Source organism: Lissotriton helveticus, chromosome 10, assembly GCF_964261635.1.
Source record: "Lissotriton helveticus chromosome 10, aLisHel1.1, whole genome shotgun sequence".
Lineage (NCBI taxonomy): Eukaryota > Metazoa > Chordata > Amphibia > Caudata > Salamandridae > Lissotriton > Lissotriton helveticus.
In genome coordinates this window covers 88,253,216-88,269,675 of record NC_136071.1, presented here as the reverse complement: position 1 = coordinate 88,269,675, position 16,460 = coordinate 88,253,216, and the positions used below count along the sequence as shown (strand labels likewise).

The 16,460-nt window shown below is 43.7% G+C and overlaps 1 protein-coding gene across 2 annotated transcripts in view; it reads left to right on the top strand.

Annotated features, from left to right (window-relative positions):
* The window catches only part of PRKCB (protein kinase C beta), a 1,135,405-nt gene that overhangs the window by 675,181 nt on the left and 443,764 nt on the right, over positions 1 to 16,460 (top strand). For both annotated transcript variants that reach the window (XM_078664821.1, XM_078664820.1), the window contains exons 6-7: positions 1,395 to 1,551; positions 5,152 to 5,286. In XM_078664821.1, coding sequence (XP_078520947.1) covers positions 1,395 to 1,551; positions 5,152 to 5,286 — 292 coding nt within the window. The remainder of the gene's footprint in view (positions 1 to 1,394; positions 1,552 to 5,151; positions 5,287 to 16,460) is intronic.

The window sequence follows — 16,460 nt, the reverse complement described above, 5'->3', positions numbered from 1 at the left end:
ATTAGGATGTTGTTTCAACTTTTGGTTTACTATGGAGAAAGCAGACATGCTATGTGTACCAGTGAAGGATTCTGTTGATGGCTTCCGGATTTAATCGTTTTGTAAAAATGGCTCAGCATCTGTCCATCCTAAGGCCATGGCCCATTCAGCAAATGGTGAAGCAATGGCCACAGCCTTGGTCAAAACTATTGCACTTTTTATGATCTGGAAGCCTCTGTCTAGGCATGGTGTCTGCCACCAGAAGGCACAGATGATGGACAATTGTCACATTTGGAAGAGGTGGGATGTCAGAATATTGTGTACGCATATATCGTCTGGCATAACTTTCATGATCCTCACACAGAGTATGTCTGGTATTCAAAGAGAAGAAATCAAGAAAGTCAGTATCTTCAGGACAAGAACCTTCACTCACCCAAAGGTGACATGCTTTATCATTGGGTTCCCTCCTCACACCAAGGCTGCAAGGTACACAGCGTTGGCTACGACTCCCCGATAGGGAGGAGCAGGGATGTTTTTTATTACTGAGCATATGTTGGTAGAGAGTGAGGGACAGAGTGCAGAAAAGAGCTAAAGATAGAGATAAAACTACATCCAGTAGGGCTGAACGGAATTTATTTGGGTGCCCTCCAGGATAGGGTTAAAACCGAGAGCGGACAGGGGATTGATAACAAAAATACCCCCTCTAAGTGTAGAGGTAGTTTTCTCTCTATCTTTTGCTCTTTACTGCACTCTGACCCTCACTCTCTACTAACATTTGCTCATCTGATAAAAAAACACCTCTGCTCCTCACCTTTGGGTGAGTGAGGGTTCTCGTCCTTAAAGAAGCGCTCTTCCCTGGAGATCCTGGCTTTCCCTGCTGACCTCTCCTTTTTCTTTGGATACAAGTTGTGTGAGTTTCATGTTTTTTGAGAGAGTTGTGCATTTCTGGTTGGGCATCTCCCTATAAATCCTTTGTATGCGTTACATTTAATAACTTTCATGTTCTAAATATCATTACGAAAAATATTGTCCTATAGGGTGTAAATGTTCTGTTAATAACTCAAATAGGTTAATATCTTTATGTGCAATGTTTGGGGCACAAAATGTATATCCGACAATATTCGGAGAGTGATATATTTGTATTACATCTTGGCTAACTAGTTCTTCGAAGTCCTTTTTGAAAAATCCTCCATGCCACCTCCATTCCCGCCCTCTGTCATGAATTCTGCTATTCCAAAAGGTCTGAGAATCTATAGTTCCAGGTAAGTAACTTCTTACTTCTACGTGCTGTGCAGGGCCACCTTTATTTCATTGCTGCAAACATACATTGTCCTTCTTCCCCTCCCTCCTTTCCCTGCTACTCCCTCCTGTGTGTATGGCCTTGTCTTATTCATTTATTTTATTTTTTCTTGCAGTTGGGGATGGTAAAAATCTGGTTCCCATGGACCCCAATGGTTCGTCAGATCCCTACGTGAAACTGAAGCTCATCCCGGATCCCAAGGGGGAGAGCAAACAGAAGACAAAAACCATCAAATGCAACTTGAATCCATCCTGGAATGAGACATTTAAATTGTGAGTAGCAAGCTAAGTACTGGCTGGTCACATTGTCCAGTGGCGGTGGGTCACTGAGGTCCATGGCTTTGGGGGCCTGCAGCTCACTGCTTGCGGGGCGTGCAGCTCACGGGCATGGGGGTATGCGGTGCAGCGAAAGTGGGGCATTCAGATCAGTATAAACAAATATGGAGGCCTTAGCACTTGCTTTTTTAATTACTGGTTTAGGAATTAAAATCTCTTGATATAATGCTTGAATTTCTTGTGTACTACCTTAGGTGTCACCTACAGATTCCAGGGTATTATGTGTCTTAAAGCATGCACCTGGGGGATAGTGTGCTCTCTGGTTGCACTACTTCACTAGTGTCCGCCAACTTCTAATTTTCACACTGTGTTCACTGATCTTAACCTTTATTGAAGTATTCATTGTCTACAATTAATATTGTATTTTATTGATAATGTTATTCAAGGTAATTTCCATGAAATATAGGCTTGTTGCATCCAAACTTTAATTGATTTATACATCTGGTGTAATAATGATTTAACTCCCCGATGCGTTTCAGACCCTCGTGTCCCCAGGAGTCCTTCTTCAGGGGGTTACCATTCCCCCGACTAGGAACAAGTAAAAAAATTGACCTGCTCTGGTGTCCGTTTTAAGATGTTCTCGCCTTTTAAAAGGACATGGAATGTTAATCCTCTGAAGAGGGGCTTCTGGGGAAACAACCACGAAATTCATTGCACTGCAACTTTTTTCCTTTACCTTCCTTGTCTTTAATTCATTGCAGTTTTCTTTGCATATCTTTATAACACATGAATACCTACTGCTTTTTACCCTGTCTGTATTGTAACAATTCTAACATCTTTCATCATAACCCTCCGGTATTTTTAGATCTCGCCTAGGCAGCCTGCATGCGCTGCTCTAGGAGAAGGCCTTTAGGAATCGGTCTTCCTTTTTCAAGCACTCGTACTTGTGGCGGCATCCACCTTGCAGCAGCGAGCTGCGGCGTGGCCACGTTAGTTACAAACAGATGCTGCGCACCGCTGCTCGCTCCCGCAAGGTGGATGCAGCCACAAGCACGAGTGGTTGAAAAGTGAAGACCTCTTGTCTATAGTTCCCAAAGGATTTACCACTCGCAGTTTATCGCCGGGTTCTCTGGCTGGCCGGTGCTTTTGAGAGGCAAGGTGCTATAAATCTAGTCTTGCCGGGCAGTTTCCATCCTGGATCAGATTAAAAAACATCTGCCATTGTATTGCCCTTTTAAAGTTTGGATCTCTCTGCCCTTAAATATTTACAACTTTAAAGGCTTTTTTGTTTGTAAGGGAAGTTTTTGTCTGTGCCTGCAGTTTATCGCCGGGTTCTCCGGCTGGCCGGTGCTTTTGAGAGGCAAGGCGCTATAAATCTAGTCCTGCTGGGCAGTTTCCATCCTGGATCAGCTTAAAAAACATCTGCCATCGTCTTGCCCTTTTATGGTTCGGATCTCTCGGCCCTTAAATATTTACAACTTTAAAGGCTTTTTCTTTGTAAGGGAAGTTTCTGGCTGTGCCTGAAGAAAACGAGGCAGTGTTTCCTGTTTGCTCTGGGGAATGCTGCTGCCCCCGTCGGGGTGGGGTGGGGGGGGGGGCATGGGCATGGCATGTTGATTCGGTGAAATGGGAAACCGAGCGGCTTATTTTGGTACTCTGCTGGTCTCCCCGAGTCATACTGGTTGGTGTGTTAGCACAATGCGCATGCGCCCTGCGACTTGCTTGTACCTAGATGTGGGTCTCATTTTAAACCGTAGTGTTGGTCTCCAGCAGATGAGGAAAACGCCTAGAAGGAGAATACCTGCATAAACCAAGTGATGTTACCATTGGCATGTGTGACGTACATATCCTGTTTTTTTTTGCCAACAGCAATTAAGTCCATCTGGCGTCAGTATTGTACATTACAAGCAGAGCCACTGGGTTTATGCAGCAGAGGAGTACCAAATTATGTCTCAGGGAAAGCAAAAAATGCAGCACACTTTGTGATTGTATTACTTCCATATAATGTGTTTTTTTGCACGTTTAACACTGTCTTGGCAAAGGTTTCACATTATTAGTGCCAGTTTAACACCCAAATATAACAAAAAGTTACAGAAAAGGGCCTTGCATGGCGCGGCAGCACCTGTTGATGCTTTTTTAGTAACTTTTGATCCATTTCCTTCAAAACTTTTGTTGTTGTTGTTGAAATCTTCAGCTTATGCTGAAGATGATAGGTTATGCGGAAAATGCAGCAAATTCATAATTATTCAGAAAATGCTGCGGCTGCAGAGTTGCATTATTCCAGTAGCCATGGTTATAGTAATGGCCACAGCAAATGTGTGACACACAAGGATCTAATTATATGAGCAACGTCGAGTAAAGTATGCAGCATGAAAACACACATTAATTATAATGTGATGCAGCCCTTTGTGTGGCATTATTACTTCCCTTTGTCATTTTAATCCATACTAATACTGTGTAGGCAAAGGTTTCACCACATTATTACCAATCGAACACCTGAATACAGCAATCTGAAACTGAAAGGTGACCTGTTAGAAATAGCCTGTCACGGCGTGACACCACCCGCCAATTGCTTTAGCAACCTTTGATCAGCTTGAGCAAGACACAGTTTTTGTTCGTCTCTGCAAATTATGTGGCAAGTGCTGTAAATCCATAATTATGCAGAAAACGCTGATGGTTTGGATTTCCATAATTCCACTAGCCCTGTTTATAAAATCTGCTGTATAGTGACAATCAAAAAACAAGCATTGGCATAGCCAATAGGTCTCGCCTTTGGGACCTTATACATGTTTAGCCATGCAACAGTTAATGCTGTTGCACCAAGGATATTGTGCTGGATAACTAAACACTTATAATGTCCCAGAGGCGAGACCTATTGGCTATGCCAATGCTTTTTTTAATTCATGTGGTTTTATGCTGTGTACCTCCTTTGCCAGGTATCATTTGAGGTTCCTATTTTTTTTCCTAATGTATCTTCCCTTGATAACTATCAGTTTTAATAACCCGGGTATAAAGAACCTATTATAAAGTACCAGCAACCATTCCATCTGGGGCTTTTGCGTTAATAACCTTTTTATAATAAAGTGTTGTTTATTAACATGACTGGAAGAAGGCATTAGACTGTTCCTTCACAAATGTCTGTGCTGCAACTCATCAAGGTTTATGACGATAATTCATTTTAAGTAGTGCTTCATGTCTCATGTCTACCATGTCTAAGTGCAGTAGTTAACAGGCTTTACTATCAGGCTTTACTATTACCAAATTTGAAAGTACTCACTTTACTCGCATCTATAGTATAAAAGGAGGAGTTAGCCTTGGTGTGAATCGATGTTATAAGCTGCTTATCACTGCATGTTTCAGTGGTGAGCGTTCAACTCACTGTGTTTTCCTACTGATCGTGATAACTCTGAAAACTTGGAATACTTTGCATGACTTCGGAACATAATAAAATCCAAATGGAGAATGAAATCTGTATTTTAGGTTCTGCCTCAGAGTAAGCTTACCTGTTTTTTCTTTACTCCTAATGATATCTGCCGACGCGTGCTCACGGATACATCCTGTCACTCACTCCCTGTCTCTTCTCTCTCTCCCCATCAGTAAACTGAAAGAGAGCGACAAGGACCGGAGGCTGTCGGTGGAGATCTGGGACTGGGACCTGACCAGTCGCAATGACTTCATGGGCTCGCTGTCGTTCGGCATCTCGGAGCTGCTGAAGGCGGGTGTAGATGGATGGTAAGTAGGGTGCCCGTCTCCTCAGGAGGGCCGGCTAGGAGCGAGGCTGGGCATCACAGAACAAAGCGTAGACGCGGTGACAGGCGGTGTGAGGGTTAACAGGAAGACGATGCAGCAAGGGGAGATGGAAGAGGTATCAGGAGAAGGATGGGGTATCAGCAGGAGGATGGGGTATCAGCAGGAGGATGGGGTATCAGCAGGAGGATGGGGTATCAGCAGGAGGATGCAGTGGCAGAAATGTGTAAGCAGCAGGAGAAAGAAGAAGGGTATCAGAAGAAGGGTGGGATATAAGGAGATGGATGCCAGAACAGTACGGTGTAGGTGAGGATGGGGTATCATGAGAAGGATGCAGTGACAGCACTGTGAGGGTGATAGCACTGTGAGGGTGGTAGAAGAAAGATGGAGTATCAGAAGAAGGACGGGGTATCGGAAGAAGGACGGGGTATCAGCAGAAGGATGGGGTATCAGCAGAAGGATGGGGTATTAGAAGAAGGACGGGGTATTAGAAGAAGGACGGGGTATCAGAAGAAGGACGGGTTATCAGCAGAAGGATGGGGTGCGAGGAGAAGGATGGGGTATCAGCAGAAGGATGGGGTTTCAGCAGAAGGACAGGGTATCGGAAGAAGGACAGGGTTTCAGCAGAAGGACAGGGTATCGGAAGAAGGATGGGGTATCGGAAGAAAGATGGAGTATCGGAAGAAGGATTGGGTATCAGAAGAAGGATGGGGTGTGAGGAGAAGGAAGGGGTATCAGAAGGACGATGGGGTATCAGCAGAAGAATGGGGTAACAGAAGAAGGATGGGGTGTGAGGAGAAGGAAGGGGTATCAGAAGGACAATGGGATATCAGCAGAATGATGGGGTAACAGAAGAAGGATGGGGTGTGAGGAGAAGGGTGGGGTGTCAGAAGGAGCATGGGGTATCAGCAGAAGGATGGGGTATCAGAAGAAGGATGGGGTGTGAGGAGAAGGATGCAGTGACAGCACGGTGAGGGTGACAGGAGAAGCATGGGTGAGAGAAGAAGAATGACCAATCAGGAGAAGAACACAGGGGGGGAAATATATACAGGCATCAGAAGAAAGAAGGGTATTAGGAGAAGGTAGGGTATCAGGAGAAACATGCCATGGGAGAGCGGTGTAGGTGAAAGAAGACGGGTGAGGCATCAGGAGAAAGAAGCGGTGACAGAACAGTTCGGTGACAACGGAAGGTCGAAGGATCAGAAGAAGGATGGCGTATTAAGAGAAGGAAGGCTGTGGTCCCCTGTGAAGGAGGCACTGGTGGAAAGATGCAGATGATAGCAGAATGTTGGTCAGACCTGTGAAGGGTTAGATATAAAGAGAATGATGTGGTAACAGACCAGTGTAGGTCTGAGGAGAAGGACGGGGTATCAGGACAAGGATTCAATGACAGACCGGTGTGGGTGGCAGTAGAAGGATGCAGTCTCCGGAGACGGATGGGGTATTCAGAGAACTGTGGCGTAACAGAAGAAGGATGTGGTGACAGAACACCGTAAATCAGTGGTTCTTAACCTGTGGTCTGAGGACCCTTGGGGGTCTGTGACGCTTTCTCAGGGGGTCTATGACTATTTTACAAAATTATGTAATTTTAATATTAAGAAATGAAAGTTCATAAAGTATATACAAATAGAGGAACACAATTGAAAATTTGAAAACTTTCTATATTTGATTGTGAATGAAACAAAATATGCCAGCATTTGTATATTGTATACTTGTTTTTGTATTTTTGTGTATTGTGCCAGCGGGGGTCCCCGTAGTCCGGTAATGATTCAGTGGGGTTCCACAGAAGTCTAGATGTTAAGAACCGTTTGTGTAGATGACAGGAGAAGGGTTTGATATTAAGAGAAGGATCAACAACAGAATTGTAGTATCACAATAAATATGAAGTATTGTTTGAAAGATGGAGTGCCAGGAAAAGGGTGGGCATCAATAATAGATACGGATGATAGTATAAAGCTGTGGTGAGAGATGAAAAATGCGTATCAAGAGGAAAAAGGGGTATCACAAGAAGGGCCTAGTGGCAGTGATGTGATGTGGGCGACAGGAGAGAGATATGTTTTTGGGTGGTATGTGGATGACAGGAGATAGATAAGATGAGACCAGGAAAAGTTAGCAGGATAAAGTTTGAGAAAGAGGGAATGAATATGGTGATGGGTGAAGATGGATAATGAGAAGAAATGCTGGGTAAATAAAAGGAGTTTGTTTAATGATTAAATATTTGTATTTCAATTTAAGACACATAAGCGTGTCTAGGCAGTGATAAATAAGTTAACATAATCCCTAACCAGGTAAAATTCCAAAAATAGCTACCCAAAGAGATAATTCCAACCTCGTAGAGTAGCTAGATTGGTTTCTACAGAGACTCACTTGTGCATTTGAAGGATCACCAGACTCGCCCTCTCCTCCTATGCTTACTCCGCTCTCTTGCCTTTTGGCAGATACAAATGCCTCTGTGGTATGGCCCACACGACTCCCAGGTATCATAAGCAAGTAAGTTCCTAAATTCATCAGCCATGTGTCCTAGAAAGGATTCCTAAAATCTCTTGAAAGCCTCTAGTTTACACTCTAGAAACAGTGACATTGTCTCCACTTCCAGAACACCCCACTCCTTATTTGACCATTCACTGAGATCCAGGACCTGAATATTCCCCCAAAGAGTGAGAAGAGACTGCTAGCCACCCACAAGCGTGGAGGCATCTACTGCACCCTCTGTAAGAAGAAGGGATACGTCTGTCTGTCAAGTAAGCCCATGACTGCGTATGCTGGGAGTTCTGAGGATGGCCTTGTTGAACGCCACATCCTTTGTCTTGAAAGCATCAATCCAATACTTAGACATGTGAGATGTTGCCAAAGGAGGTGGATTAGTGCACCTGGGTACCCGCACCTCCTCTTGCACTTATCTGAATTTCCTGGTGCCCACTCCTGCAAATTTACCCCTTCGGCGCTGATGACGAGCTCAGCTCGTCATCAGTTGTATCGCTCGCACGCTGATGACGAGCTGAGCTCGTCATGTAACGCGGCTTTTTGAAAAAAGCCGCGTACGGCGAAAATCGCCGCAGCGCGCATGCGGTTAACAGGTGTACAATACCAGTACAGTGTTGTCTTAACCATGGCCTCCTTTCTTACAGTTACTGGCTTTATCTTGCTGCCTGAAGATTATCTCTTCCTGTTCATACATTGTGAGTAGTCACCCCAAGCCTGCCTACCATGTCTCCACCGTGAAGATTTCTCCCCAGTAAAGCATCCTACTAGGAAGGCTGGAACCATGAATTTCTAATTTTAATTTTTGTCACCTTCTTTTATTAGCAACCACTTTTTAAACTTTGTTAGGGGACGACTAGCATGAGGCTAGGGGATGACTAGCATGAGGCTAGGGGACGACTAGCATGTGGTTAGGGGGCGACCAGCATGAGGTTAAGGGACGACTAGCATGAGGCTAGGGGATGACTAGCATGAGTTAGGGGACGACTAGCATGAGGATAGGGGACGACTAGCATGAGTTAGGGGATGACTAGCATGAGTTAGGGGACGACTAGCATGAGGATAGGGGACGACTAGCATGAGGCTAGGGGACGACTAGCACGAGATCTAATGGAACTGTGCCTGACCCAGTGATGCATCTGCCAGGATTGGCATTGCCTATTCTTTGACAAACAATATTCTGCCATATAATTGCTTGGAAGGATTTTAAAATATTTCTACTCAACTGGGTCACCAAGTCTAATGCGTACCTTGAGACTACATGCATGCTAAAACCATTTTCCTTCACATTAGAAGTAAACATATTGTTCCCCAATATGGGCATTCAAAAGATATTAATCTAATGCAGAAAGGATTGGGTAAATAATTATCAGCAAATGAATGGGGCAAAAAGGAGAAATATGAGTAACTGGGAGAAATACTGTGTAACTGGAGAGAAGTGACACCATGGAAAATAAATGGTGAAGAAGGATGGATTAACAATATTAGTGTGGAATCTGGAGAAGGATGGAATGACAGGGAAGGATAGAGTAAGAGCAGAAAGATGGGTTCCCAAGAGAAACGTGAGAAAATAGGAGAATGCTGTGGTATCAGAGAAGCGTGAAGTATAAACAGACTGATGGAGTAACAGGAGTACCATTGGGTGCTAGGAGAAGGGTGGACCAGCATTTAAAGTTAGAGTATCCAAGGAAGCATTGGCACACAAGCATAATTTTAAAAGCTGTAAAACTTGGAGAAAACAATAGAAGAGTGGAATTGAGGGATGGGCAGTATTTCAGGAAAAGAGTGGAATAGTAGTGGAAAAGGAAAAGTATCACATACATGACATACCATCAGAAAAAGCATGTGTAATTACACAAGGACGGGGTGTTAGGAAAAGTAAGAGTCACAAAAAGTGGTGGAGTAGAAAGAGGTAAATGGGCTAGGAGTATAAAAATGGGAAGGCGGGAATATCGAGTTGGAATTTTGGAAGCATGAGGTAATGACGTATGCAGTGACGGGTGAAGATTGAGTGAGGGAATAAGCATGAGGGACTGTAGAAGGATGGTAGATTGATGGAGCGGCCTAGGTGAGGATTTGGTGGATATGATAAGGATGCAGTTACAGAGAAGAGGACGGTGTAGATGGGTGAAGGATGGGGAGCAGGAGAAATATGGGGGGGGTGATAAATTTGGGGTGATGGCACAAGGGTAAGAGAGTGAGAAAAGTATAGGGCGGCGGAATAAGAATGGGCCAGAAGAAGTATCAGACAGGAGAAACTTGAAGTGACAAGAAAATGCGGAATCTGGAAAAAAGGGAACAAAGGGGAACGGAGTAAGGGCAAGATGATAATGTGAAAAAGGTGAGGTCAAAATTAGTGGGGACAATTGGGGGAGGTGAGGCTAGCCACATTAATATAGTGTAAAGGGAGACAGAATGCGTGACTAGTGAAAGAAGGGAGAAATGAATATTGTTTTTATTTATAAAAAAAATAATATTATCAAATTAAATAATTCTTCGGTATCATGTGGGTGGGTTTTTAATATGTTTATGGAGCTTTTGAAATGCTAACCACATTTTAGACTGCACTGTACATTTTCAATCAGATATAATAATTGTATTAATTAAAGAAGTAGATCATGAAGTATATATAAAGCAAGTCCCTTATTCAATTGCTCCTTCTAAAGGTATATCAATTTTCATCTATCAAAAACCCTTGCATTGGCAAAGGTTAATATACATTATTATTAATATTGATCAGTGGGGGGTGGGGTTTGTTTGTGCTAAAATCACCAGTATGAAGATGAAATGTATCTTAAAAGGTTCTTGTGAGGTCATAATATCAATAAGATTTATCCTTAGCAAAGGTATGGTGTCTAGTGGTCCAACTTTCATAACTAACGCACACCAGCATTCTTCCTGGAGGAGAGGTTATGGTAGGTCAAAGACATCTCTGGTTAGATAAAGCCCTCATGCCTTAAATAAAGTATAGAAACCTGGCCATATATCACTTAGCACAGGATCAGTCAAATCCATTGCATGACTAAAAGTTAGCTTTTAAGATAATTCACCAAGTAATGTGGGAACCTATCGCTATATGTGCAGACCCATTTGGCAATGGAAATTTCTTTCTGTATTTTTAGGCCACGATTTATTGACATTTGTTTGCTTTACTCAATTTAACATATAAGCCATGCAATCTCACACATTTGAATACTTAAATAATGTTCTAATTCGAATTTGTATTGTATTCTGGGCATTCTGAAGTCAGTTCAAAGCTAACACGCTTGGGCATGTCCAGAGCATGTGTGGTAATATTCCAGTATTCCTCAATCCATTGCTACGCATTGCAAATCTATTCTTGAAGAGCAATTGCAACATTTCACTGCAACTTTTGTAGCGTTAGTGGATTTCTTTCAACAACCTAGTCATTTGTCTTTTATTATTCAACTTTCTGCCGTCTACTTAAGAACAAAGATCTTGATCCAACAATGATCTCAATCTATTAAATTCATTCAATTTTGCAGGATCAATAAGGTTCATCAGATTTTTTAGAGGGGGTTCATTTGCATGCCAAGATGTGAGTCCTTCATTTGGCCTTAAAAACAAGTATGTCAAAACCCAAGATGTTTCTCTAGGTTCTCCCTGGTGTAATCCTTGAGTAGCTCAAGCTCATTCTTTGGTCTTAAATTGTTTATGCCCCTAAACAAACACCAGACATATGAAATAGAGGTTAATTTTGGGTTTGACGGGCTGTAATCCATTCTGCCTGGTCAGCGGAGGGATGCCCTGGGGATGTACAGACTGCCACATTTAGAGATGTCCGCTGGGCAGAGGCGCATCTCTGTGCCATCAGCAAAGGCGCCACTATGGCAGCTCCGCTGAAGGCATCTAAGTTGCTGTGTGGGTGTCATGTTCAATGAACCCACACACCAAAGTTTTGTTGTTGTTGTTGTTGAAAAACAATTGACCCGCAAATGCTGGGAGTTTGCTCTCAACGCGTGGGGGTCGTTGATTTGTTTTCCTCTTTGTGATGGCAAGTCTTTCTCTTGCGGCCCTGACCCCTACAATGGAACGTCCATTCTCAATACGGCCCAAAGTCAATCGGACCATTTCTCGAAAGTTTCTGCCAGTGAAACCGGCAGAGACTCCGCGCTGCCAAAAACATGCTGATTACCACGACTCTAAATAGGGCGTTTGTGGCAGAGTACCATGTCCACCAAACTGTAATTAAGTTGGCCCATAATCTTTGGCCTACAGTTGACACATCTTAGCATTAAGGGCAGTGGCGGCTCGCCGAGGGTGTGCTGCGGGGTGGTGGGGCGGGGGTAGTAAACTCAGGCACTCGGCCGAAGGGAGTTAAGTAAATAAATAAATAAAACGATTTACAATGCGCTTGCTGCATCGCCGATTTGGCGTTGCAGCGCGCGCACAATGTAAATTGTTTTATTTATTTAATTATTTACTTAACTCCGTTCAGCTTTCTGCTGGAGTTTACTACCCCACCCTGCCCCTCGCCCCCACCCCCCGCTCTGCAGCACTCCCTCGAGGAGCCGCCACTGAATAAGGGTTCTAGTAAAAGTCAGGAAACAGGAGAAAGTTAGAGCAGAAACTGAAGATAGCAGCAGGAATCTGACAAACTCTTCTTTTGAGTTCAACAAATTGCAAGTGGAGCAACAAAGGGCGAGCCTGTTAGCAATTTTCTGAATTGCCATAAAAGTTGCTGGCTTGAAAAAGAGATGTTAACTCCAGTTGCTGTTTATTCCCACTGTATTCCCTTATACCTAATATTAAGGGGGAGTGAAATCATAGTGTGCCCACCCCCTCCCTAGCCCTGGACAACTGCCAATTGCACCTGCACCCGTACACGGGCAGGATCAGATGAGGTACAGGGATCATTGCTTCTCGCAGTGCAAGGCGAAAGCTGGAGGCCATGTCGGCGCTGTGCCACAAAAAGGTTAGAAGTGAAGACCCCTGGGCCTGGCAGGTTGAGATGTGTTACTATGCAAGTGGCGGCGTCAAGTCAACCAACCCGTTTACACCCTTATTACAAGTACAGGGCTAAATTTCGATCCCCGTGCAAATACCTATTTGCGCAGGAATCGGATTAGGAGTTGTGTGATAATTAGTACTTCCTCACAGTTTTCTCTCCATAAATTGCAGCACATCAAACCTGATGAAACCTATTGGAAGAAAAGGCAGAGAAAAAAGGCAAAACATGGGAAATTTGGTGTGCTAAATATTGATTCTGCATGTTATGCCTCATTTGCAAGTCCAACATTCGGAATAGTAGGTATTTATCACTTTTGGTAAATCCCTTACTCTGGAGTAATGGTATTTACCATGTGCGGTAAATAGCTCACCTATTCTGCCTAATTTGTAATGATGACATTTATTGGGAGAAAAGGCCAGGAAAAAAGGCAAAACATGCAAAATTTGGTGTGTTAAATATTGATTCTGCATGTTATGCCTCATTTGCGGAAGCTTGTTTCCTTCCCAGTGTAAGAATTGGCTTTTGTAGTCTGGTCTGCCCTGTTCCCATGATGCACTGGGCCAGGGACAGACTAATTTGCATACAGCCAGGTTCTGAAACTGGGATGGTGCAATGAGCTAAAAACCGGTGTTGGATCTAGCCCTGATCTCTTGACTGGGTGAGAGTACTCTGCTTAATTCAGAGACTCTGTCCATCACCACCCCTTGTTGTAAATCATTTGCAAGTCAGAAATTTGGAATAGGAGGTATTTATCAAGTGTGGTAAATGCCTTACTCCGGAGTAAAGGTCTTTGCCATGTGTGGTAAATACCTCATCTATGCCACCTAACTTGTAATGAGGGTCTTAGTATGTATCACATACTGAACACCACAGTGTGCCTCCTGTCGTGTCAGTGTGCCAGCATGGAAGTCTTTCTTCTCCTCTCCCTGCCTTAGAAAAGATTTAGTGTTTATATTCCCAAAGCGGTGCCCTCAAGGGATCTACCTGGCTGTGCCATGTCGCCCTAGGAATGACCCTTACACATAGTCATTATGTAAGAGATGGTAGTCCTGCTGCGATTCCAAGAATTCTCATGCATAATGAATGAGGCTAGTTTTCAGAGAAAATCCCACGTCGTTTGAGCAGTACCATAACAATTACGAATGTAACAGTCCCACCTAATGCTGGTACTCCATAGTCTGCTAGTTTTAAAGTAAGCACATTTCTAACGTTTTATGAAATGTTTATCGCCTCTTCTAGCTCTCCTTCCTCCACTGCATTTGCACTTTGTGCTTGTGCAGGGGCGGCTTCGTCAGCCATTGTTGAAAAAAGTTTTCAAGGAAACTGAGATAAGGTTTTATGCACAATAGGGAACTGCTTATCCTTCAAGCTTGGTAAACCTACAGCTAATACATAGGATATGCCTACTCAGCTGTGGCAGATTTTTGTCCCTCCCCACTCCAGACGTCTATGGATAATTGTGAGTAAGGGTCTCTGAGAACAGCACGACTGAACTACTCAGATTTGACCGTTCAATAAGAACCAAACAAACATTGGGCGCCATGACAACATAAACTGGGGGATTGGTGTCCAGACTGATTCCAGAAACCCCCACCGGGTATGTTAGCCTGTATGCCAGCTAGCCTGTATGACAGTACCACTACAAACTCCTCTTACCAAGGAGCGAATAATTCCTGTCAACTATTGAACATGACAACCCTGTCCCATCAGGGATCGTGGAAACAGTACAGTACTTTTCACTCAGTCTCTTGTGCCCACTTTTTCTCAGAGAGATGCACAGAATAAATGGTGAGGACGTTTTCTATAAGCATTTATTGAGCCAGCATCATTCTTGTGTAAAACAGGTGTGCTGAAACAACCATAAGACAGGAACAGATATAAATGATTATAAGCACCAATAGAGTAAAAGGATGGTAGATTCCTACCATTGTTCTAAAAAAATGATTATATGCAGGTATAAAGATACATGACAATAATACTGCATACTCCTACCATACACCCTAACTAGACGTACTTAAGTGTACGTAGCATGTATGTAGGTGTAGAGCCAAGAATTCCCCTAGGATAAAGCCAACCTCATTACCTGAAGTGAAAGACTGTGGGACCCTGTCCTGGTCTCGAGATGGACACCCGGCGAGGGATGTCAAACCACTGTGAGCTGGAGTGTCTGTGTGCAGGAACCTCAGCGTCTTGCGTCAAAGATATGGTGTTTATATACCCAAAGTGGTACCCTCAGGGGACCATCCTTGCTGTATCATGTTGGCCTAGGATGACGGAAGGAATGACCCTTACACATAGTTATTATGCAGGAGATGGCAGTCCTGCTGAGATTCCAAGAATCCTAGTGCATAATGAATGAGCCTAGTTTTTGGAGAAAACCGCACATCATTTGAGCAGTACCTTAACTAGGTAAAAGGTCAGTACCAAGAACCGTTATGTAGTGTAATGGCAGGGGAAATATAGGTGAAAGGTTTGGTTACTACCCGAGCCTTTATCGGGGTACCTGTATGAAACATAACACTCCAAGATATATACTTCGTCCCCCGAGGAAACTTGCAAACATCCCTCTCACATTACAATAGTGCATAAACTCCCTGTGTTTTAAATCCCTTTATTGCCAGATGATCTCTACCAGCTCACCTACTTCCTGAAGCCCCAGAGAGCCAGTCAGATGAATGGGCAGGAGCCATGGCTTCTTATGTCCAGAGACCGGAGAGTGCTTTGAATGGATGGTTTATTTCAAGCCATGTGTCATTCTTTCATGGGAGATGGGATCGGAAGTTGCTAATGCATTTCCATGATCAGAGGCATCAGGGTTGTGTGATAAGACTCCTCTGGGATTGGAAATTCTGCTATATCTCTGAACTCGGGCACTCGCCTCTGCGTTCACTCGGTCGCGAGTGCGTGAAAGAGATTATCTCTATGGTGCCCAACGAAGCCTTTCTGCTGCCATTGTGCCCCAACCTCTGATGCTAAAGAAAAAACTGAATGTTGTTGTGCAAGAGGTTTACTAATTCTTTCTTCCAACCTTTCACGTTCCTTTTTTCATGAATGTTGATGTCCGTCTCTCCTCTCTTACAGTTGTGTGCTCCTGCCTGTCTATCCAATCCCTCGTCTTTCATTCCCTCTCACTCCATGCCATCTCTTTCCCATATCCTACACCTCTCACATGTTCCAGTTTTCTCTCCTAAACCATCTTTCCATTTCATGGTTCTACACGTCGGTCTTTCTTTCACACTTCTCTTGTTTCTCCTACTTTGTGCCACCATTTTGAAGAAAATGTAGGAGAGTAAAATCCGCTAACGAGAGCGGAGGTCAGATAAAACCAGGACCCTGAGTGCAGGATATGGTGTGGTACTGGAATATCATCTCACATTACTATTATCCCCTAAAGATCGTCTACAAAAGATTGCCCCTTTGTTTCGCCTTACGATAGTCTGACATGCAACCAAAGCACAAACCATTGATGGAAAAGTCATTCTGGGAGCACACACTGCAAACCAGAATTTAAAACTCCGAGAACCGGTATCGCTAATGGGAGATGCAGCCAGAAGCTCCCAGAAGCCAAGAGGCAGAAATAATTGCTGTAGGAACTGCCTAAATTCCAACCACCGAGCCGAGAAGCGCCCCACTGCATCTCCAAAACCCACAACATTGTGTGGGGCTGGACACAAATGCACAGATACAACTTGAAGAGTGATTTTTT